This window comes from Emiliania huxleyi (assembly GCF_000372725.1).
Source record: "Emiliania huxleyi CCMP1516 chromosome Unknown EMIHUscaffold_192, whole genome shotgun sequence".
NCBI lineage: Eukaryota > Haptophyta > Isochrysidales > Noelaerhabdaceae > Emiliania > Emiliania huxleyi.
The window spans coordinates 151,691-173,998 of NW_005200670.1; the positions used below are offsets into that span (position 1 = coordinate 151,691).

The window sequence follows — 22,308 nt, forward strand, 5'->3', positions numbered from 1 at the left end:
GACCGCCCATTCTCCCCTCCTCATTCCCCCCTCGAATGCTCCGGACCCCGACAAGCCGCCCGACGTTGGGCCTCTGCCCCGCACGCTCCCGCCCCTCTGCCCCTCACACACACCCAGGCCCGACATGCACATACAAGACAAACCCGGCGTCCTGCTCTCAAAAGAAAAAGAAAAAAGGGAATGAGGAGACCAGCGGGGGAGACTCCCCGCCTATGCAAGCCCCAGAGAGGGGCCGCCATCGCCGAAGCTGTGCCAAAGCATAACTCCAAAACCCGCAGCGGCCCGGGGGGCCTTGGGGGCAGCCTGCCGGACCGCCGCTGCACGGGGCTAGGCACCAGAAGATGAGTGGAATTGATGAATTGGGCCGGTGTCCGTGCCTCCCCTCTATACGTCAGAGTGGGACCTACGCCGCGCCGGGTAAGGGGCGCGCCCGGTCCTCGACGGAGCCGCGCGCCCCGAACGACCCAGGCGGCGAGTAGTCGTCCTCGAACCTTCGACATGTAGTTGCCCGTAGTTAGCGCCCGCCCGCCCCCCCCTCCGTCGCTTCGCAAAAGAAAAAACAAAATAAAAACAAGCAAAAGAGAAAGCGAAGCCAAAAACGATTGCGTAAACGGCGTCACAAAGCCCGCCGGATTTGATCGACAATCGTGAGATTGACCGCCGTCGACCAGAGAATGGCAGACGATGCGTCAGCTTGTGCGGCGCTCGCGCCGCGCAGGCTGGCCCATCGAGGGCACTCTCTGGCGCTGTCCGGGCCAAGCGCGGCGCCGCGCATGCTGCGTGCCACTCGCCGTGGCTTGCGGTGCAGCGCCACTGCAGCCTCGAAAACGTCGCGCACAGCACCAGCATGCTGCCCACCAGGCAGCAGAGTGCTGCACCGGCGTGCAGCGGACGCTGCGGCGCTGCGGCGTCGCCTCCCCGCCCTGTCCACGGAGCAGACGAGCGGCGGCACGGCCCTCCACCAGCTGCAGGAGTTGCGCACTTCCCAAAGGAAGCACAGGATGCTCCCGCAGTTTACGCAGCTTTGTGCAGCGCAGCGCACGGGCCACGCCACACAAAGCCGACCCTCAGCCTGGCCAAGAGGCTGTCTGCGGAAGGCCTGGCAGCGCGTACGCGCCTCCTCCGCGGCCATGCCCTCCGCCCGGGCGAGCGAGGAGCGAGGACACAACCATTTCTGGAATCGTGTGTCCCCGCCCCCCCCTTTTCTTTTTCTTCTTTTGTGGACGCACTCAGGGACAGTGCGGACGGGACGCGGCTCGAGGGCGGCTCCCGCGGAGGCACGACTGGCATCCGTGGCGCGGGGCTCGTCTTCGAAAAGTCGGGCATGGCTCTACCCGCAACTCTCTCGCTGACACGCGCACCCCGTCGACCTTACGATGGGCGCGCTGCGGTCGCCGGCCTCCCAAGTCATACGCCACGGCGTGCGATCTAGATTCAGCCCACGTGCCTCTGCTCGCATACACTCATACAATGAATTGACATCTCCCATGAGTGCGAGTTAGGGCTAGCAGTAGGCAGCTAGCCTTGCGGGGAGAGCGTCCATAGACACCTCACATGACCCCACACACGGTCTCGCCCATGCCTCGTGCCTTGTCTAGGGTACCATACTTCCGGGCCGGTGTGCGGGGAGCGAACCTTAACGACCGCCCAGAAGCTTTCTGAGCGAACCAATCGGGCCAGGATCATCAGCATAATTATGTCCCCTCCACAACATCGCGGGCGTTTGAGCGGTATTTGAGGAGCACCATGAAGTTCGGCCGGGTGGTGCAGACCCCCCCCGAAGCAGCAGAGAGGCTCCGTGAGCCTTCGGAGGCTATCGTGGGGTCGAGCCGGCAGTAGCCGTGACATGTGGTTCCACCACCCCTCGTAGGCTTTGCCTCTGACCGCCACCGTTCCCAGGCTGCCTAATTGGATGGAAAGGAAGGCTCGGCGAGCGTATAGAAGCGTGCTCGACCTCGTCGTGGCAACCTGTACGGCAGCGCTGGTAGGCGCGATGAGCGTCGTGCCACCTGACCCGAGACGGGTCGCAGGCGTCGTACCGAGCGCGTCGAGACCGTGTCCTGATGTGATCTGCACGGGTGAGTCACGTCGGCGTCAAAGGAGCGACGTGCGACCTGTCAGAGCTTGATCTCCAATCTCAGCGGCGTCGAGTCGTCTCCGGCGGCGACAATTTTGTCCCTCCCCAGGACGCACAGAAGCAGCTGCGACCCCGCCGAGTGGACGGGGGCACTCTGCGCCACCTGCCGAGTGCCCCCGTCCACTTGGCGGGGTCGCAGCTGCCTCTGGAAGGCACCGAGAGGGACAAAATGGCGCAAATGGTCAAATCAAGGTTTTGTAACGCGAGCTGTGCCACAGTGAAATGGCACTAGCCATAGAGCCGTAGAGCTACGTCAGTAGAGGGACGAGGGCGGGGCGGCGCTTGGCGCGGGGCTTCGCTCGGCGGCGGGCGCCACATTCGTTTATAGGTGCACATAATAAAATATGTATTAGTAGGGACGGCTCGATTGGACGGAGGGTGGACGCGTCCAAAGGGGGGCCGTTAAGGGGGGGACGGCTCGTCTTGGTCATAAAAAACGGCGGTTCTGGATTTTGCATCTCGGCTGCATCCAATGGCGTAGAATGGGCGGCCTCGGATCACGATCACGTCGGCGAGGACAGCGACGGCGTCGTTGGTGGAGCGCAGGGGCGAGGGCGTCGACCGACGCGGTAGGTCACGGAATAGACATATATATCCTTTATCCTCTCTCGGACGCCTCGGCTCGCGACTCCACACATGTTCGGGCGGCGCGGCCTCTTCGCCGACACCAAGTTCGACGGAAGGACGGTGATCGGTGTGAGTGAGTGACAGGTGACACCCGCACTCTTTTTGTTTCCATGACTTTTCCTATGTGGCGGCGCAGCCCGTCTTCCGACGCTCGCGGCTACCTACCGGATCTAGCGGGGGGCGCAACAACCGACAACCCGCGTGTACTAGAGAGGGCTTGAGAGAGGGACGGGGAAGTGTAGGCATCCCACCTCTTGCCCACACGCCGTCACTCCGGCTCTCCCGTCAGCGCCCGGTTGAGCTCCTCCCGCGCCTCGAGCTCGCGCAGCCGGTAGCCGGTGACGAGCTGCCAGACTAGCAGCTCGCGCAGCTTGACGCCTGTGATCAGCAATGGCGGGACCCGTGGTGGAGTAGCGATCAATAATAAGGCGAGCGGCTCGCGCGGCGGCGTGGCGCGCCCGGCGTCTCCATGAAGGTGTCGCCGCCGACGTCCGCCTCGCGCAAGATCGACTCGATGAGGAGCCGCATCGCATCGAGCACCTGAAGGGCGCGGAGAACGGACTGCAGTCGAGCAGTCGCACCGTAGCCAGCAACAGTCATGATCGCATCGGTCTTGGTAGGAGGAGGAGAAGCAGGAGTAGAATGATGACGATGATGACGAGGCAGGACTACACCAGTACTAGCCGCATCGCACCGCGCGCCTCCTGCGAGATTGACGACGTCAGCGACTGCAGGTTGTCGCGGCCTACAGGAAGGCTCCTGGAAGGTTCCGGGCAGGCCCCTAGAAGGTCAGCGACTGCAGCTTGTCTCGGCCGAGCGACTGGATGTACGCGAGCAGCCCGCCCCCCTGAGGGACAAGGGGAAGGGAAGGGGAAGGGAAGGTGAGGTAAACTTCTCCACACACACGAGGTGGTGGGGCAAGGGCCACGCTAGCCCCTCGCGACTTCTCGTCTAGAAGACAGGAGCCGGCACGGCATTGAAAGTGCACGGCCCGGTGCGCGTGGGTGAGCTGTGTGTGTGCGTGCGTGCGTGTGTGTGTGTGTGTGTGTGTGTGTGTGTGTGTGCGTGCGTGTGTGCGTACGTGCGTGCGGGTGCGTGCGCGCGCGTGTGTGTGTGTGTGTTATGTGTGTGTGTCCGGGCGTCTCGCATGAATTAACTAGTTAGTTCGTTAATTGGTTCATTCATATGACCTGCGCCTCGCGCGTCGTCTCGCATGAATTAGAATTAATTCGTTCATTCATTAGTTCATTAAGTACCTGCGCCTCGCGCGTCGTCTCGCGCGTCCGCATCAGCTCGCCCCGCATCGCCTCGACCTACGGTAGCGAGATGTCGCCGAGATACAGCCGAGCTGTCGCCGAGATACAGCCGAGCTGTCGCCGAGATGTCGCCGAGATGTCGCCGAGATGTCGCCGAGATGTCGCCGAGATGTCGCCGAGATGTCGCCGAGAGACCTCGGAGCGCAGCTCGCTCATGTACGCTGCCGCCTCCACCTCCACCTCCGTCCCCTCACCGAGCTTCACCTTGGACACGTCTCGGGCGTGTCTCGGACATGTCTCGGAAGTGACTCGGAGGTGTCTCGGACATGTCTCGGAAGTGACTCGGAGGTGTCTCGGGCGTGTCTCGGGCGTGTCTCGGGCGTGTCTTGGAGGGGTCATGGACGTGTCACGGAGGTGTCTCAGAGGTGTCTCAGAGGTGTCTCAGAGGTGTCTCAGAGGTGTCTCAGAGGTGTCTCAGAGAGGCGTCTCAGAGAGGTGTCTCAGAGGTGTCTCAGAGAGGTGTCTCAGAGAGGTGTCTCAGAGAGGTGTCTCAGAGAGGTGGAGAGAGGTGTCTCAGAGGAAGAGGTAGGTGTCTCAGAGAGGTGTCTCAGAGGTGTCTCAGAGGTGTCTCAGAGGTGTCTCAGAGGTGTCTCAAGAGGTAGGTGTCTTGGGAGTCTCCCCTCGCCCAGAGTCACCTTGATGAGGCCAGACACCTCCGGAAGCGCCGCGCCCGCCTCGTCCACCGGCGGTAGCACCGCTGAGTCACCTGGAGACAGATAGAAAAGGAAGGTGAAGGACAGCCAGGGGCTTGGACTGGGCACACACGGACGCGAGACAAAGGGGTGACAGCGACACACAGAGACACACACTCACAAGACACTCAACGAGCTGGGCTGCCACACCCGCCGCGCCGCCGCCACCCCTCGACGATCGGTAGAGATAGAGAGGTGAAGAGCAGCCAGAGGCTCGGGGCTGGACACATGCGCGGTGTGCGGTGGACGCGAGGCAGGAGATGGCGGCCGACACACACACACACACACACACACACACACACACACACACACACACACACACACACACACACACACACACACACAAGTCGCCTCCGTCCCGCTGCAGCGACTCGACCAGCGAGCGGCGGTACTCTGCGTTTCGGAACATGTAACCGGTCAGCTGCATCGAGTACATGAGAGAGGCGACGTTCTGGCCGGTGGAGGCGACGGAGGTGTCGTAGAGCTGCGGCGGCAGATTGCCCAGCAGCGAGACCACCGTCGAGCGCACCGCCTGCTGCACCTCGGGCGGAGCCGTCTCGGCGAAGCTTCCGATGAGCTCCGGCGCCGAGATGTTTGTCACAGCGTCGTAGAAGCGGTTCGACGGCCGCGAGAGCTCGCTGCCCGTCAGCGCCTCCTCCCATGCGTCGGCGGCGGCGCCACCCTCCTCGCCCTCGCCGCCGCCGCCGCGGCTCATGCGCTCAAAGAGGCCGGCGCGCAGTGGCGGCGCCCGCATTGTACGGCACGCCAACGGTGGCCGGGCGACGAGAACGTAGGTCAGTGCGAGCGCGCTCGCGACGTGGTGTGGCATGGCAAAGGGTAAGACGATGGCCAGCGTGGCGCGTGGGAACGAGCTGCCCCAAAGCGCGGAGCTCCGCTGCGAGCTCTAGCTGCCCCAAAGCGCGGGGAACGAGCTGTGCTCGCGGCACTAGGACCTTGAAGAATTCTTAAGACAAGCCTCTCTCACAGCACACTGGCACGAAGAAAACGCGAGGCGCTTGCTTTTTTGTTTTTTGAGACTGTGTTTCGCCTTCCCATCAATCAATCAATCAGACTTTGGGTGGCGTTGCACCGCCCACCAAGCAGTTTCTCCACGTGTTCGCCAAGGAGGCGGCGGGCAGCAAGACGGACCGGACGGAGTACGGGGCGGCGTCGGCGAGCGCCTCCTCCTTCGTCGTCCACCACACGCAGCAGATCTCCATGGCGGCGGTGGCGGGCGACGCCGAGAACATCAACAAGCAGGCGCGCAATGGGCGTAAAGACTGGCTCAACTCCTCAGCGGACAGCGCGTGCCAATTGGGTCAAGAACAAGCAAGTGGCAAACGGCTTCTTACGCTCGGCCCCAGTGGGGGGTGCCCGCGCCGCCTAGCTCTGCGGACGGCCCCCCCCACCCTTCATGTAATCATGTAGTCCCTTCAATCCTCGAGGGTTGCTCCTTCCTGACTCTGGCCTTTTCAGTTTTCTGGGTCACGTAGCCACACCTCGCCTCCTTGGTGCGAGTGGCTGCCAGTTCGACTCTGGGGAGGATCGAACCATCAACACAAGCTCTCTCGCACAGGAAAGAATTTCAACACGAACTCACACGACACTGGGCACGGGACTGGCGCGCACTGGCACTAACACAGGTACACCACAGGAGCCGCCTAAGCGACTCCCGCGAGGACGAACAGAAAAGAAATCTTGCACTGGGACGGGCTCCCGAAGTGCTCCAAAAATTGGTCGCATAGCAGTAACACCTCTAGCATGCTAGCACGGGTCCAGCCTCGTGCACTCCTCCCCTTCCTGAAGGGCCGCGAGCACTGCATCGGCGTCGACCCGTAAGGGCAGCGTCCGCTCGACCGAGCCTCGCCGCTCCCGTTCACCCAGCAGCCACAGCTTCATCGTCGCTGCCCTCCCGCCCGACGATGCCGGTGGCGGCCCGTGCGACAGGTCGGCCGGCCGCCACTGCGCGCGCGGGGCGGCGCGGTAGATCGAGGCGGCGTCTACGCCGGCGGCAGGCTCGTCCGGCTGCACTTCGTGCGGCGGCGCCTCCGCTTCTGGCCAGCAGTTGAAGAGCACCACCGAGCGGCCAAAGTCCTCCGGAGGGCCGGACTGAGAGATGACAAACGGCGCTAGCCAGACGTCAGCGGGGCGAGGGACAGCGTGTTGCAGCGAGCCGTCGAATCGGAGTACGCGGCCCGCGACGGCGGGCACCACTGTCATCGCGCCTGCGAACCGCGGCGGGCGACCGTCTTCGCCACGGCCCGCCTCCCACACGCACGTCGGGCCTCGCACTCGGCTCCCCACGTCGAGGTAGAGCACGTGAGCGTGCCGCGGGTAGCGCAGAGGGCCTCCTCCTGCGGCCAGCGCCTCGTCGACGTCCGCGTGGGCCTCGATGTGCTTCCACTCCTGCCGAGACCAGTACTCGACGTGCGGAGAATCGTCGTCGACCTCGGAAAGAAAGGACTCGAACGCGTGCTCGAGCGCCGTGCGCGGCCCGACTGAGCGCGTGTAGAGAGCATGGCCCAGGCCGCGCGCGTTGGCCGCCACATTCAGCGCCTCGCACGTCGGCGGCGCAAACACGCCGTCAAAGACCTGGATAGCGTGGCCTGACGCGAAAACGACGAGAGACAGCACGAGTTTCATGATCTGACAGCTGGGTTCGGACTTTTTTGGGGTATGGCCTTGTGAAGCCCCGAGTTCATTTTATATTATGGCCTTGTGCGTATGTGTGTTTTATAAAATGAACTCGGGGGCACGGGACGTGTGTGTGTGTTGCGTTTGTTTCATAACATAGAAGGCTAAGCTCACGCCAAGGGGCGCAGCGCCGACAATCACGGCGGTGATTGCGGCGCAGGTGGGGGGACGGGAAGTCCGTCGGCGTTGCCGCGCTCGTGCGGCAATAGCCGGGTGGAGGGGGGAGCGTGCCGGACGGGGCGTCGTCGCGCCGTCCGATGGTCTGCTGCCCCGCGCAGCAACCGTCGGGCGACGACCCGGGGGCCAAAAAACCGGCGACGACGGCGCTCTGGATGGGGCGTGACCTCCTGCCTCCAACCTCCTTCCTTTTTTGAGCAGGTGTGCCGCCGCGCGAGCGTCGCTCCGAGATCGCCCGAGATAGCGCGGCGCGGCCCCGAGATCGCCCGATATTGCGCGAGATCGCCCGAGATCGCGCGGCGCGGCCCGAGGCGAGGCGGATGGGTTGGGAGCGGGGGGGCACCAGGGGGGCACAAGTGCTCAGTGCGGTAGATCGGTCAGTCGAGGCGCGTGAGCCGGACTTGTGGGCCGGACCACCCAAGTCCTTTATCTGCGTTGTTGAGCCAGGACTCAACATACTCGGTCTGTTGCCGTCCCAAACTGTCACCCAATGAACACACCAGTGAGGGTGGGCGAGACGATCGAGGGGTCCCGTACCATGCGGAACCGACCCTATCCAGTGCTCAAGTGCTCAACTGTCACTCCCCTTTCTCCCGTGGCCGGGGTGGGTGGCTGGGGCGCGCGCGGGGGCGGCGGGTGTGCGGCGAGTGTGCGGGATGTCTGTGGGCCCGAGAGCGATGCGATATGCCATGTCCGCCTTGCGTTGTTTCATTACATCGAAGGCTAAGCTCAAAAAACAAACCGGAATGAATCGAGGGGAAATCATTGGTTTGGCACCTCGGCCGCTGGGCAGAAGACGCTTGTGATGCGTCATGCAGTGGAATGCACAGAGAACGGACGGCAAGAGAAGGCAAGGGAAGGAAGAGAAACGGCTGGTGAAGCTCAGCTCATGGCGTAGTATTGCGTAAGCAACCGCGGTCACTAACCATCCACGGCAAGAGTCACGGTGAATGCTGCCGCATAAAGGTTAAAGCAACAGAGTCGCGCTTGGCGCGATGGTCTTGTCGCGGTTCACGACTTGACGTTGCACACGGTCATAGACGCAGGATCTATTTGGCGAGTCTCAAGCAGCGAAAGTAGGGGCGAGAAATCAATGTCGATCCTGAGTCACAAATTTGGCGCTAGTTTCGATTCCTGGTACATCATCGACGACTTGGGTCTCATGTAGCTCGACGGCTCTTCGACGGCTCTTTCTGAGGTTGGATCAGACAGTGCTATCAGTCAACAACACAATACCGAGAGCAGGGCGGCCTGAGAGCAGGCGGCCTTTGAGGCAACTAAGTTCCTGCTGCATTTTGCCACTCAACTTACAACTTGATGGCGGGCGGACGTGTCGAGCATGGAAGGCGACATTGCTCAAACCTGTTCGAGTTGGCCTCCGGGAACAAGGGTGCTGGCCGGCGCGGTCTGTTTCACGTGCAATAAGGGCAACGCCATCAAAATCGCGAACATGGGCCGACATGCCTCCGCCCGACATTTCTCAGGGCTCGGACGGAAGCTCTGCGCGGTCGGACCGACTTTTTCAGACTTTACTATTCTGGATACTGAGGGTATGTGCTGCTAGATCTCACTGAGCTGAGCTCGTATCCGCCTTTGGTAAGCAGTTTTGAGTTCGGTAATGTCTCCGGAGACGGAGGGCCGCGTCCGCGGACGACCATGACGTCGGCCGGGACCCCCCGCGCCGTGCGGGGGCCCGCCTTCGATGGCTGTCAGCGCTCCTCCTGGCTTTGCATCACACACCTCCCATTCACGCACGTAGCTGAAGCAAGTGCTCGTAAAAACGGCGCGTCAAATGCAGCATCCAGGCGTCTAAAGTGTAAAGAAGACGACATGAATGGTTCACAGAGAATGTGTGTTCAGACCTTTGCGCGGGGGGAGAGAGAGAGTGTGTGTTTGTTGTCGGGGGGTGTGAACAGCCATTCCGCGTGGTTGAGGGGTTGAAGGGGTCTGTTAACCACTTGGTTGAGGGTTGAGGCCTCTGTCAACCACGTGGTTGACAGTTGAGGCAATCGGCCTCAACCACCGCTATGAGCAGAGTATCAGCAGCTATAACCTTGCCACCACCGGGAGCGGCCAGGGCTTCATAGACTCGGTCGAGAGACCCCAGATTGGCATCCATGCCTTTCTGGACAGGGTGGCCCGCCACAAGGACCCCAGGAATTGCGACTCGCCGCTTTCCTCCCGCTGTGATTCTGTGTGAGCTCTGTGTCTTGATTTGCCAACAACAAACCTAAAAATCAGCCATTTGACGGGCCGCACATCCGTACCCACACGTCCGTCCATCGACTTCGTGTCTCCCAGCATGGAGAGCCGCCGCGTTCCCTGCGCGTGGGCCATTGGCCTCGCACTTGCCGCCCATTATTCGGAGGCATACACTGTCGACAGCATCTTTGGCCTATCCGAAATCGCAGATAAAATCGACACGGCTTCCATGCTCCAGCCTTCGGGGTTGACCGCACGCGGCACGTGCCCAGAGTATCCTAGTCCGTACGGGCCGGCCATGAACTGTGGCCGCACAGTCAGGCAGTGCGGCGTCCTCGCCATCGACACAGGACTTGGTACATACGGTGGGCTAGGCGGCGCGATTGACAAAGACAATGCCAACTCGGGCGAGACCGACCAGACAAACCCGCCGTATGAGCTCCCTGGCGCCAAGGTGCACGGCCTCTGGTTTGAAGGGCCGCCCTATGGCGACAGCTACTGCTGGGACATTTACGGCACCTCAAACAGCTACATCCCTGGCGAAGAGTGGGTCCTGCCCGAGTACCCCGGCACCGCCCAATCCTGCGAGGACCAGGACTGGGTCTTTGACCCGGAAGCGTACTGCGCATCCAACAAGTGCGACAGTGCTTATGCCATTCCTTCGTGCTACAATGTCAAGGCGGGGTCAAGACGTTGCCCCGTCGAGTCGCGCGCTGGCGTGAGGATGTCTGCTGACTGAATCATTTAGGAGCTCCCGTCTTGCTACAACTCGTACAAGGGCCCGATCGCGAGTAAGCTCGAGACGCGCTACATGTTGTGGTTCGTCAACCACGAGTGGCGCAAGCACGGCACTTGTGGTAAGGAGTCCCCGGAGTCCTACTTCGACCAGATCTGCGCGCTATCACAGCCAATCGTCCGTTTGATGGGCTGATTCGACGCACGGCGGTGTGAGCAACCCCTCTTCCACCTGTCACCCGTGCGAGCAGGTTGAAAAGGTGAACGAGTTGCGCGCCGCCGGGATGAGCGACTACACATTCCTCGACGACATCGCGTGCCAAGTCGATTTCATGAGCGACGACATCGAGCTATTCTCGCACGGCCGAAACACAGATGGGCCCGAGGGCCGCTCCAACGGCGAGTTCATGGTCAGCGCCTGCCTCGACAATTCGGGCACGTGGCACCTGGCGCGCTTGCCCTGTTTTTCATGTGCGCGGGGCGGCGGCAGCAGTAAAGGGGCTCAGTCCCCGATCGCGTTGCTCTTCGTAGGCCCCAGTCGCTAAGTTCGAGCAGGTGTGTGGCGACCCAACCTTCGACCGGCTGTGAGACGCTGACCCGGTGACCGACCGCCGAGATCGAAGTGAAGTTAGATGACATGTGGAGTCGCGAGACGCGAGGGTCGCCCCCCCTCTGTCCCACCACCTTTTGTGTGTGGAGAGGTTTTACCTTACCTCCGTTACCTCAGATCAAAGAGTTGGCGAGCGGTTGGTGCATGAGGCTGCTCTGATCAATGTGCAGGAGCACTCCGCAGGAGCCAGGACGCAGGAGGGTGCCGCTCCCCCCAAACGGCGAGGCGCCGGACCACCAAGTGTCACCCCAGAGTGGCGCCCGCCTCGGCCCACAGCCGCGCCGCCTCGGCGCACGTCTCCCCCAACCTCGCCGCGTCGTCTGAGCCGGAGGCGAGCGGGCCGAGGGCGGCCAGGAGCCCTGCGAGCAGGGCGTCGCCGCGGAGCAGCCGGAGCCGCGCCGCGCCGCGCCGCGCGGCGTGCAGCATTGCGTGGAAGGTGGGGCCGTCGTAAAACTGCCACGCGCCGGCGACCGCGAGCGGCTCGCCTAATCTCCGGTGATCTCGGGTGATCTCGGGTGATCTCGGGTGATCTCGGGTGATCTCGGAGAGTCTCGCGAGCGGCTCGCCGCAGCCCGATGAATCTCGGGCAATCTCGGGCAATCTCGAGTGATCTCGGCGAATCTCGGCGGATCTCGCCGCAGCCAGAGTTGAGCAGCATCACGTCGGTCGAGGCGCGGAGGAAGAGGGTGGCGGCGGCGAGGCCGTCAGGGGAGGGGCACGCGGCGCGTGCGCGTGCCTCCGGGTCATGCCTGCACACGTGACGCTAGGGTTGCAGACTGCCGACCAGACAGGCGAGAGGGCTGTGTGCAGTGGCTGTGTACAGTGGACGCGTCCGGACGTGTCCCGAACACCCCCCCCGTCCGAGACGTGTCCAGGACAGGTCCTGGCCCGGGCCTGACATGGTCACACGCATATACTGTGCATATACTACTGGTACTCCCGGGGGGGGGGTCCCCTACCCCCGCACTGCTGTGAATACGTCCCGAACCCATACTGTGACCTGGTAGCATATGCTGCAGAAAGAAGCTCTAGGCGAAAGAAGGACTCGCGGTTCACCGCGCGTCTCCGGGCCGTGCCTCAGCCGAGAGTGTGTGGCACGTCACAATCTCGGGTGATCTCGGGTGATCTCGGATCATCTCGGGTGAGCTCAGGTGATCTCGTGGAATCTCGGGCGATCTCGGGAACTCTCGCGGACTCTCGGGGAATCGCATGCCTCAGCCGGTCCCGAAGCACGTCCAGCCGCGCCAGGACTACCGCCTGCGCGAGTAGCACCATCGGTGCCAAGCAGCCGCCGCCTCCTCCTCCTCCTCCTCCGCCGCCTCCTCCTCCTCCGCCGCCTCCTCCTCCTCCGCCGCCTCCTCCTCCGCCGCCTCCGCCTCCTCCGCCGCCTCCTCCTCCTCCGCCGCCTCCTCCTCCTCCGCCGCCTCCTCCTCCGCCGCCTCCGCCTCCTCCGCCGCCTCCTCCTCCTCCGCCGCCTCCTCCTCCTCCGCCGCCTCCGCCTCCTCCGCCGCCTCCTCCTCCTCCTCCTCCTCCGCCGCCGCCGCCTCCGCCGCCCAGCAAGCCGCGGCGACGCAGGAAGCGGAGAGTCAGCGCGGCTAGCACCGGCGGCCCAGCGGCAATCACGACGGCGGGGTCGAGGCCGGCGAGCGCGGCGTCTCCGCCAGACGCGCGCGCGAGAGCGGCCAGCAGCAGGCTGCAGCGCGCCTGATCTCGCGAGATCTCGGCTGATCTCGGGTGCCCTCGTCGAGACGGGCCAGCAGCAGGCTGCAGCGCGCGTGCGGCGGCATGGCGCCCGCGGCGTCAAAGGACGCCAGCCGCGCCTTGTAGGGCACAGCCACGGAGATGGGGCGCGCGCCTCGCATACTCATCAAATCTCTCGACGCACGCCGGCCGCGCCTGATCTCGGCTGATCTCGGGTAATCTCGGCTGATCTCGGACGCCAGCCGCGCAAAGCAAGGAGTGAGGCTGAGGAGGGGCTGGCGGGTGGCGCGCAACCTCGCGCAATCTCGCGCAATCTCGCGCAACCTCGCGCAATCTCGCGCAATCTCGCGCAACCTCGCGCAATCTCGCGCAATCTCGCGCAATCTCGCGCAATCTCGCGCAATCTCGCGCAATCTCGCGCGCCGGCACACGCACGACGTTCGGCGCCGCCGGGTCCGCCTTGCCCGAGTAGACGAGGTACTCGCGCACTGACGCCGCTGCACCGCCGCCGCCCTCTCCGCCGCCGCCCTCTCCGCCGCCCTCTCCGCCGCCCTCTCCGCCGCCCTCGCCACCGGCGGCCTCCCTGCTCAGCGGCGGCACGCAGAGCGCATACACCTCGGCGCGGAGCGGTGCGCAGCTCAGCACAGCGGGCGTCGCACCGCCGAGCGGCTCGATGCCCGGCCCGCGCCTGGGTATGGGGAGACGCCGTTCACACCTCGTGCTGTGAGCAGGGCTCGGTGCCCCCGGCCCGCGCCAGATCGCGCGCAGCGTGGCGGCGGTGAGGATGGCCGAGTCGAGACGCCCCTCGCGGTAGCGGCGCAGCAGCAGCGCCGAAGGACCGCCTCCGCCGCCTCCGCCGCCTCCTCCGCCTCTTCCGCCTCTTCCACCACCACCACCACCACCACCACCACCACCACCACCTCCTCCTCCTCCTCCTCCTCCTCCTCCTCCTCCTCCTCCGGCGCCCGCGCCGCCCTCGCCGCCGCCCTCGCCGCCGCCCTCGCCGCCGCCCTCGCCGCCGCCCTCTATTGCCGCCATCTCGACGTCACCGTCCGCCTCTTCACCCGCAGCGGCGACGTCGTCGACGGGCAGCGAATACTGCGCCTAATCTCGTGCGATCTCGGGTGATCTCGGGTGATCTCGGGGAAAGCCTCGTCGACGGGCAGCGGAGACTGCGCCTACAAAAACGAAGGTGCGCGCTGGAAGCTAACGGCACCGCGGACTCACCAGCATCGGGGCGGGGACACGGTCTGATGGAGCGTGATCGGAGCACCGCGTGAATCCGAAGAGGGGGGGCGAGAGCAGTGTGACCAGTGCACCATCCAAGACGGCGGAGCGCGTGTCCTCTCGAGCGCTGGCTGGATCACAAGAGCACGGCTTCCCCTTCTAGGGTACTGCGCCAAGCTCGCCTCAACCTTCCCCCTCGCCACCGCGTCCAGAACCGCACCACCGCCGCCGCCCAACTCCTCCCACAGCTGCAGCGGCGGCGCCCCAGATCCGTCCCAACAAACCGCGCCCGCGGCGCGGCGCAGCTCCGCCCCGACGGCCTCAATCAGCGGGCCTATCAGTCACCGGCTCCTCCACTCGTCACTACTCAGGCGCAGCTCCGCCCCGACCTCAATCAGCGGGCCTCCGCTCGCATGTCGGCCGGGCAGTAGCGCTCCGTGCAGAGCGCTCAGCGACGCCTGTTGCTCCGTCCGCTCGTCACTCTCCGTGTGTCACGAGTCTGGCCGCGCAGAGCGCGCAGCGACGTGCCTGCGCCACAAAGGCGAGGTGAGGTAAGGTCGGGTACACTTCTCCACACACACGAGGTGGTGGGGGCAAGGGCCAGGCTAGCCACGTCTAGACGACAGACGACAGGAGCCGGCACGGCATTCAGAGTGCAAGGCCCAGTGCGCGTGGGCGAGCGGTGTGCCTGCTCCACAAAGTCGTTGCCGACGAGGGAGGCGAGGAGCGGCAGCAAGCCCTCCGGCACGCCGAGCGCCTCGAGGACGGCCTGCCGCACGGGCGGGCGACCACTCTTCACTAGCTAATCGTAGGCCAGGGTCGATCTCGCCCTCGCCCTCGTCCGAATTCGCTCTTCCTTCTTCGTGAAGACAGACGCGGCTCATCAAGACTCCGTCCCGCATCCACAACGGGTCGACATCATCTCATTTTTTTTCATCTCATCGTCTAGGGCGGCCTGGCGCGGGTAGGCGACCACGGACGGCGTCGCGCCGCGCTCGCGCAGCGAGTCGAGCGCGAGGTAGAGCGGCACCGGAAGGACGAAGAAGTCCGAGTCCTTGCCAAGTACGCCCGCGCAGCGCCGGCCGACGCAGTGCGCGGCGATGGCGCGGTCCGCCTCGCCCGCCGTGTAGACGACGCGGCAGCCGTGTGCTCGGAAGGCGGCGCCGATCCACTTGGATACGTAGAGCGGAGGGACCCAGCACGACGAGCTCGCGCGCACCGCCTCGCCGCGCGACACCGCGGCGGCAACCTTTTCGCACGTCGCTAGGTCGCGCGAGCGACGCGAGAGCCACTCGCTCAGCTTCGCCTCGTCGACGCCGCCGTCGAAAAAGACGATGAGGCGGAGGCCTGCGGCGGACCACGCGCGCACAAACTCGCCGACCGACAGGTACAGCGCCTGGAACTGGCCGCCGCCCACCCAGTCGAAGTCCATCGGGTACAGCCGGCGGATGAGCGCCATGCCGTCCACGACGACGACGTCCGAGCCGGTGCGACGCGGAAGCTCCGAGAGTGGCAGCCGGTACGCGTCGGCGCTCAGCTTCCGCTCGAGGTACGAATGCAGGCCTTTGACGCCCATGCGAGAGCGCGGCGACACTGACAGCGAATTCCACTCCGCGCTCACCCGCACGCAAGGTGCGCGAAAAAAGAATCTTACCTCGGCTCGCACAACACTGGGCACGGGACTGGCGCGCACTGGCACTAACACAGGTACACCACGGGAGCCGCCTAAGCGACTCCTGCGAGGGTGGCGAGGCACTTAGCTCCGTGCACCCGCCCACCCCCGCCACAGGCAAGCTCATTCACGACCTGCTCTGCGATGGCCGTGTGAAGAACGACTGAGATGCGCTGCTTCTGCAGCCCCAGCCAGCTTGTGCGAAAAAAGAATTTTGGCCCCGCGTCGCACAACACTGAATCTGCGTCGCACAACACTGGGCACGGGACTGGCTCGCACTGGCACTAACACAGGTACCCCACGGGAGCCGCCTAAGCGACTCCTGCGAGAGTGGCGGCACTTAGCTCCTTGCACCCGCCCACCCCCGCCACAGGCGAGCTCATTCACACGCCTGCTCTGCGATTACAGTTTGAAGAACGACTGAGATACGCTGCTTCTGCAGCCCCAGCCAATTCTTAGTGGTCCAAGTCACCTCATGATCGATGCGCGCCCGCGAACGAAGCGAGCCGCCCGTCGCCCGCCGCCCCGCCGCCTCGCCCGCCGCCTCGCCCGGCCTTCGCGCCCGCCCGCTCGAGCACCCTCCGCCCCCGCCGGCGTCCGCCCTGGATGATTATAAATCGAGAGTGACCGTTCTCCCGTGGGCGAAAAAAGAATTTTAAAAAGCGGCGGCACGCGCATCATCAGCGCGTTCACGATGCCAGCTCTGAGTCTCTTGTTCGGCCCGTCATTTCTCGCGGCCGCGACTCCAAGCAGCCAAATGGAGGTGTCCCAACGACACACACCCTCGCAGACAGCTTCGCAATCAGCGTCGCATACGCCCCCTCTCGTGCGACATCTCCCGTCATTGTCGCTCCTTCGGCCGCGCTCGCCGTTGCGACATCTCCCGTCATTGTCGCTCCGTCGGCCGCAATCGCCGTTGCCACCCAACAGCTCAACCCTACCAGGCACTTCTCGAGAGTGCCCGCTGCTGCCCAGCGCGAATCAGTTCCTTCTTTTTGCGCCAACCGGCGGGCTTGGAAATCAGTGGTATGGGCTGCAGTCGGCCGTGTGGCTGGCCTACAGCTCAGGAAGGACACTGGTGCTGCCTCCGATCCTTCCCCACTTTGCCTTCGCCGGCAAATACTCCGGGAAAACATGCACGGCAGCCAGCGCACTAGGAATGGTCACTCAGCTCGCGCAGCAAGCTGAGAGTGTGTGGAAAAGGTCAACGGGCTCGCCCGGTTGGGGCTCTCTGGTTGATTTTGACCAAATGAGTCCGCTGCGGACCGTCACGTACGCGCAATATGTGGCGTGGCGTGCAGGTAGAGAGAAGCTATACAGCCGTGGCGCGCTCGACGTCTACACTCCCTTTTGTGCGCAGATGAGCAAGGGTTGGGGTGCCGACGAACTGGTGAGGCGCATCACTTTGCCGCCGATGCAGAGCGCGGACGTGCTCCACTTCGGACGCATTTATTCGGGCGAAGGACAGGGCCGGCAGGGCCTTGATCTGGAGATCGTGCGGCCTGCCTGCGATCTGAAAAGGCCGCCTCTGGCTCCCAGCAACTCGTCTGGGCTCCTGGTCAGGCCTGACGCGGCGTCTTTCCGCAGCACTCACTGTCGCGAACTAGTTGCTCTAGCTCCGTGGAAGCTGACGACGTCGTTGCAACGCGCAACCATCGCGCTGCTTGCTGCGAGGGGCATCCAAATGGGCCCGCCGCAGAATCGAAGGCCGTTCCATTGCGTGCACGTGAGAAGTGGGAGAGGAGAGACGAAAAGTCCAGCTGGATTTGTGCGAAGTGCCGTCACGCAGCCGCTGCAGTATATCCGAGCGCGACAGCATCAAAACACCTCACCGCCTCTGTTCTACCTGGCGGCCGATGTGTCCTGGGGCACGCTGATGAAAGAATTTGCGCCGCAGGTCAAGGAGCTGCGCGACATGTGCGGCGAGGGCCGTTGTGTCCATTCCACAACGTTCTTCACCAGCGACCAGCGGGCAGCGTGGGCAAGGGATTCAAAGCTGGGAATCATGAGATCGGACATCGAGACGATGATCCTTGATTTAGCCGTGTGCACGCAGGCGGATCAGTTCTGGCAGGGCACTTCGCGCAGCTCGTCATTTGCGAAGTTTGTGACCGCGTTGCGAGCCCAAGGGCCACGGCGGTCCTGCAGCGTAGAAGATGTCGCTCCCGGCCCTCGCTCGATGCCGCCGCCGGCGTCCCATGCCGCCACCGCCCGCCCCGCCACCGCCCGCCCCGCTAACGCCCTCACCCCCACCACCCTCAGCGCCACTACCCGCAGCGCGACCAATCGCCTTTCCGCGTCCCACGCCACTAAAGCCGTACGGGGCTTTGCAATGCACACCGGCATGCCAGCGTAGCAGCTCCCTCCGCCACCTCCCAGCAGAGCCGTTGTTGTTCGAGGTGGAGGTAGGTAAAGAGAGGTGAATGACAGTTTGTGCTGTTATTGAATTCTGCCGCTCTGTGACCTCTATCCACCGTAGCACAGCAGGGCCAGCCCTTAGTGCTCCTGTTTCCCCTGCATGGGTCGCGAGCGAGGCAAGGAGGGGGCCGCCACTCCTGACTGTGTACGTATGCTAGGGCTGGTAAATTGCATGGCAGGGCTGAATCACAGGGCAGATGTGCCTTCCAAGTGCTGGCTGTGAACCCATTCGTCCAGACCGGGAGGTCTGGTCTGACCGGGGGCCTTGACTGCGCATATGTAGCGCAGGTGCGGGCTGTGCAGATTGAACTTGGTGAGCGTGATGCTGACATTATATTTCGACCAGACGCGTAGCACGATTGGAGGCCCGTTGCTTCCGTTCAGGAGTTGTGGGTATCGCTGCCATACGAATGTGGGCAGCAGGGTCTCCTCGTAGAAGCACGCTCCGCTAAACGGGCAGGGCCGATGCACGTCAAGTGCAGAGCCCGCGAGTAGGGCGGAGAAGGCGCGCACCACATGCAGAGGGTAGAAGGTTCCCTCGTGCGGCATGTATGTGAGCGGACTGCGATCCCAGCCTGCGGGCCGCGCGTCTGAGTGCATCCAAGCCACCCAGTTCTTGAACCAGAGGTTGTTCTGGATAAAGGCATCGTCCTGTCGAGGCAGCCGCGCCATCAATGCCCGCCATTTTGGGCTGGGGAAAGGGAGTCCCTCATGCGTGTCCTTCTTGGACTTCCATACATCGACCGTCTGCCCTAGCGAGAAGGAGAGGCTGTGTTGCAGCACATGCTCTCGGCAGGGGCGGAAGAACTGCTGGTTTGATGCCACCAGTACAAACTTGTCATCGTCGTCGGGGTGGATTTCGGAATGCAGAAGCAGTTCCAGATTGCTCAGGTGAACGCCGAGGATGCCAGGGCTATTCTTGGCTACCCTTCTGCTCTCAGGATTCAGCAGCAAATGCGCTCGCACACTCAGCGTAACCATTGTCACATTCGCAGAGCGACCATCAGACACATGCACCATAATCGTGTGCGGTTGCAAGTAGCGATCAGCCAACTGCGTGACCCACGTGGCGTGCAGCGCTGGCCCACGTAGTGCGAGGGAGGCGTGAATTGCTGGGACGCGTGAGGGTACTCGGACCATCGGGGGCGGACGAGATCCTCCCTCCTCCGTCAACAAGCGGGCCGGTCGAGCAGCTCGCGCATAGCTACCTACCTACCTACCTTGCTTATGCGAAACTAAAAAGAAATCACCGGATCGGTGAAGGTGGGGTACTATACCAACTAAAGTGATGGCTGGTGGTACTCTTCTGCAACCATAGTCCTTCCTGTGACATGGCAGGCCACTCTCAAGCCCTACAAGCACCAGATCACCTCACATAGAAGGTGGTCGGCCGCCATTCGGGCCTCCCGGCCTGCTGCGGCCGACGCGGCCGGTCGAGGCCGGGCTCGGCCCGGCCCGCGACGGCTGGCCGCCGACGAGCGCGCTCGCGCTGCTCGTCAAGATGGCGGCGGTGGCGATTGCGGCGACAAAAGTTCAGGCGTACAGCGCTCAGGCGCCTGTCGTCTTTCGTCTTTTGTCGCATTTCGCACACGCGCGCGCCGCGCGACCCGCGTCGCTCCGCGAGGGCATGAGCCTTCCGCGATTCGATCCCGCAGCCAAAAGCTGCTCGCTCGAACCGCGGCCGACTCTGCCATCGCGGCCGCAGCTGTCGAGCTCTCCAGAAAACTGGTGCCTCATATGCTGCCTCCCTGCGGATGCTACCGGCGAGCCTGGCGATCCGCTGTACTACACAAGGAAGTGCTGACTCGATTTCTACTCGAATTCTTCTACCCCCACGACTCGGAACACGAATGTGACAGGACCATCGGGTCCTTCAGCCACCAAAGCGGGATCACCCGAGAGCAGCTGAGCCTGCCTCTGGCCTCGCCTCCCTCTCCTCCAGGCATTCGTGGCATCCTATGGGTCGTCCAGACACCAGAGTATCGACCTCTGGCGAGTCAGCCAGTCACTTGATGACACCATGTGAAGTACAGCGATCGCCATCTCGCTGGCCTCTCCGCAGGCCCCCCCGACCGCGTCGAACTCATCGGCGCGGGCTCTCTCGGCTACGGGACCGGCCCCAGCTTCGGCTGAGGGCTGACAAGCTGCCGAGCCCAAATCACTGTGAGAGTCGTGATTTCTTGCTGGTTTTCTAAAATCTCACAAACAAATTCCTAAATGAAAATCTCTCTCTCTCCTCACTTGGGGAGGGTTGACATCGTGATGAAAATTCCAGCGCGAAGAGAGGGAAAACCCCAAGGGCAGGGCCCAGACCTACCCTACCTACCCCGGGCTTGTGTTCTGGCCCGAGCCGGCAAAGTTCGCAGATTCACCCATTTTACTGCGGAGGTCTTCGGCGCCTTGACCCCTCTTTGCTCCCTTTTGCTGCCCCTCTTTGCTCCCTTTTCCCTCGCCGCGTACCTTGTGCCCCTTTAAAACTTTTAATTTGTTTCAATTAGACCTTTTTTTCTTTTACGCCCCTCCGCGCTACAGAAGGGGACGGTGGGGGAGGGTGGGTGGCGGCGAAGAGGCATGCAATGTCCAACACGAGAGACGAACTCCCCACCTAGCCGACCCGCCCACATCATGTGCGCATGTGAGACTCCCACGTAGAGGGTAGAGCGTACCCGGCAGCCAGGCCACTGACTATCTCTAGTCGTCGAACCGGCTGGGCTCGAGCGGGCTGCCCACCGTCAGCTCGGGGCTCTTCTCAGCCGTAGCGAGCAGCTCCTTAGCCCTTTCCAGGCAGAACTTGCCGCCCTCCTTCTCCAGGCCCGCGGCGACGTCGAGAACGGCGTCGTAGCAAGCGGAGCAGCTGAGCCCTGAGTACTTGAGCACCTCGTAAAGCGACGCCTACATCGGGCCAAAGTTGGGTTAGGGGCGGAAGCGAGGCAGCGGCCGCGTGAGGGAGCTAAAATCGCCGACTGGGCGCCGAGCGCGGCGAAGATGGCCACCGCCTCGCGGGCATCGGCTTCGGGTCCAAAGAGGAACTGCCGCGCGCGAATCCACAGGGTCAGCCGGCCGGTGCAGATGAGGGCGGCCGCCTCCCGGAGGTTGAAGCAGCAATACGCGGAAGTCCGCGCGAGCCGACAAAAGACGCGATGCTGCAGCATCGCCTCGGTGAAGACGACCTCGCCGCGTGCGTCGTTCCACTCGCGAATAATGTCGCGCAGCCACTCCAGCTTCATGCACGGCATGTGGCCAGAGGTCGTGCCGGTCGACGCCAGCCTCGCCCTCATCGCCCCTTGCACGACGTTTGCAGCGCCGACGACCGTCTCGTCGCCCCACTTGTCCTACGCGCTGAAAGTTGCCAATCAACTGGGACGACTAAGAGAGTGCGACGGTGGTCGGGTGCGGAAAGGGCACCGGACGGGCGAAGAGCAGCGCCCGCGCCTGCTTCCTCCGCCACACCGCGGCGGACGCAGCATCCGCCTGTGCGGCTGCCATCGCCGCCTCCTCCTCCTCCTTCAGCGCCGCCGACTGCAGCTGCTCGTGCTCGGGCAAGCCGGCGGCGGCGTCCGCCTTGCGCCGAGCGACCTCAGCGCTCGCAGCAGCAAGCCGCGCCTCCTTCTTGCGCTCCCCCTCCGCCCTCAACGCCGCCTCCTTCCGCGCCTGGATTGCACCACGCGTGCGCTTCCTCCCCTCCTCGATCCCCTCCACGACGGCGCTCGCCGCTGCCACCGCCGCCGCCGCGTCGGGCGCGGTCCTCGCCGCGGCCATCGCCGGGGGGAACCAACAGCACTTAGCGGGAGGCGGCGACTTGTACAGGTAGTGCCAATAGCACTCGGCGCTGTAGGGGCCCAGCTTTTGCACCTATCAGGGCACGCGGCAGATATCTCTCTCTCCCCTCTCTTCTGGACTGTTCACCGGCGTCTGCGCGCCATTTCCGCGGACACCTCGGCGAAGGCCGTCATCCAGCGCCGCAGCGCTGCCTGCGCCGCGTGCTCTCCCATCAGCCCCTTCAGCCCCGCGAGCGCCGCTCTCTCAACCACCGCCGCCTGCGCGTCGAGCGCTGCCGGCATCGCGGCCGCCACCGCGAGCGCCTGAAGCTGCTCCTCGAT

General features: G+C 63.8%; 6 protein-coding genes across 6 annotated transcripts; 3 read left to right on the forward strand and 3 right to left on the reverse strand.

The window, feature by feature from the left end:
- Positions 1-2,850: 2,850 nt before the first annotated feature.
- EMIHUDRAFT_442684 (hypothetical protein) lies at positions 2,851-5,695 on the reverse strand. The gene is made up of 8 exons (XM_005782158.1): positions 5,124-5,695; positions 4,716-4,786; positions 4,186-4,284; positions 4,021-4,077; positions 3,578-3,611; positions 3,466-3,509; positions 3,223-3,304; positions 2,851-3,142 (listed from the first exon to the last, which is right to left on the reverse strand). Exons 1-8 carry the CDS (start codon positions 5,599-5,601, stop codon positions 3,033-3,035), a joined length of 975 nt encoding a protein of 324 aa, XP_005782215.1. The 5' UTR covers positions 5,602-5,695; the 3' UTR covers positions 2,851-3,032.
- A 295-nt stretch (positions 5,696-5,990) lies between these two features.
- Positions 5,991-6,410, forward strand: EMIHUDRAFT_233528 (hypothetical protein; the record flags this gene model as incomplete). Its single annotated transcript, XM_005782159.1, has 2 exons — positions 5,991-6,105; positions 6,349-6,410. 2 exons carry the CDS (start codon positions 5,991-5,993, stop codon positions 6,408-6,410), a joined length of 177 nt encoding a protein of 58 aa, XP_005782216.1.
- Positions 6,411-9,945: 3,535 nt separating this feature from the next.
- On the forward strand, positions 9,946-11,168 carry EMIHUDRAFT_233531 (hypothetical protein; the record flags this gene model as incomplete). The annotated part of the gene is made up of 4 exons (XM_005782160.1): positions 9,946-10,518; positions 10,594-10,758; positions 10,832-10,990; positions 11,112-11,168. The coding sequence occupies 4 exons, from the start codon at positions 9,946-9,948 to the stop codon at positions 11,166-11,168; spliced, it is 954 nt and encodes a 317-aa protein (XP_005782217.1).
- Positions 11,169-11,433: 265 nt separating this feature from the next.
- EMIHUDRAFT_233532 (hypothetical protein) lies at positions 11,434-15,694 on the reverse strand (the record flags this gene model as incomplete). The annotated part of the gene is made up of 6 exons (XM_005782161.1): positions 11,434-11,549; positions 12,762-12,894; positions 14,307-14,438; positions 14,508-14,576; positions 14,816-14,887; positions 15,092-15,694. The coding sequence occupies 6 exons, from the start codon at positions 15,692-15,694 to the stop codon at positions 11,434-11,436; spliced, it is 1,125 nt and encodes a 374-aa protein (XP_005782218.1).
- Positions 15,695-19,496: 3,802 nt separating this feature from the next.
- EMIHUDRAFT_233536 (hypothetical protein) lies at positions 19,497-20,341 on the forward strand (the record flags this gene model as incomplete). The annotated part of the gene is made up of 6 exons (XM_005782162.1): positions 19,497-19,506; positions 19,588-19,783; positions 19,864-19,936; positions 20,003-20,060; positions 20,151-20,204; positions 20,271-20,341. The coding sequence occupies 6 exons, from the start codon at positions 19,497-19,499 to the stop codon at positions 20,339-20,341; spliced, it is 462 nt and encodes a 153-aa protein (XP_005782219.1).
- Positions 20,342-20,695: 354 nt separating this feature from the next.
- On the reverse strand, positions 20,696-22,270 carry EMIHUDRAFT_442686 (hypothetical protein; the record flags this gene model as incomplete). Its single annotated transcript, XM_005782163.1, has 4 exons — positions 20,696-21,100; positions 21,169-21,540; positions 21,614-22,060; positions 22,129-22,270. Coding segments are annotated over 4 exons (1,162 nt in total), but the record flags the coding sequence as incomplete, so codon positions are not given.
- Between the last annotated feature and the right edge of the window lie 38 nt (positions 22,271-22,308).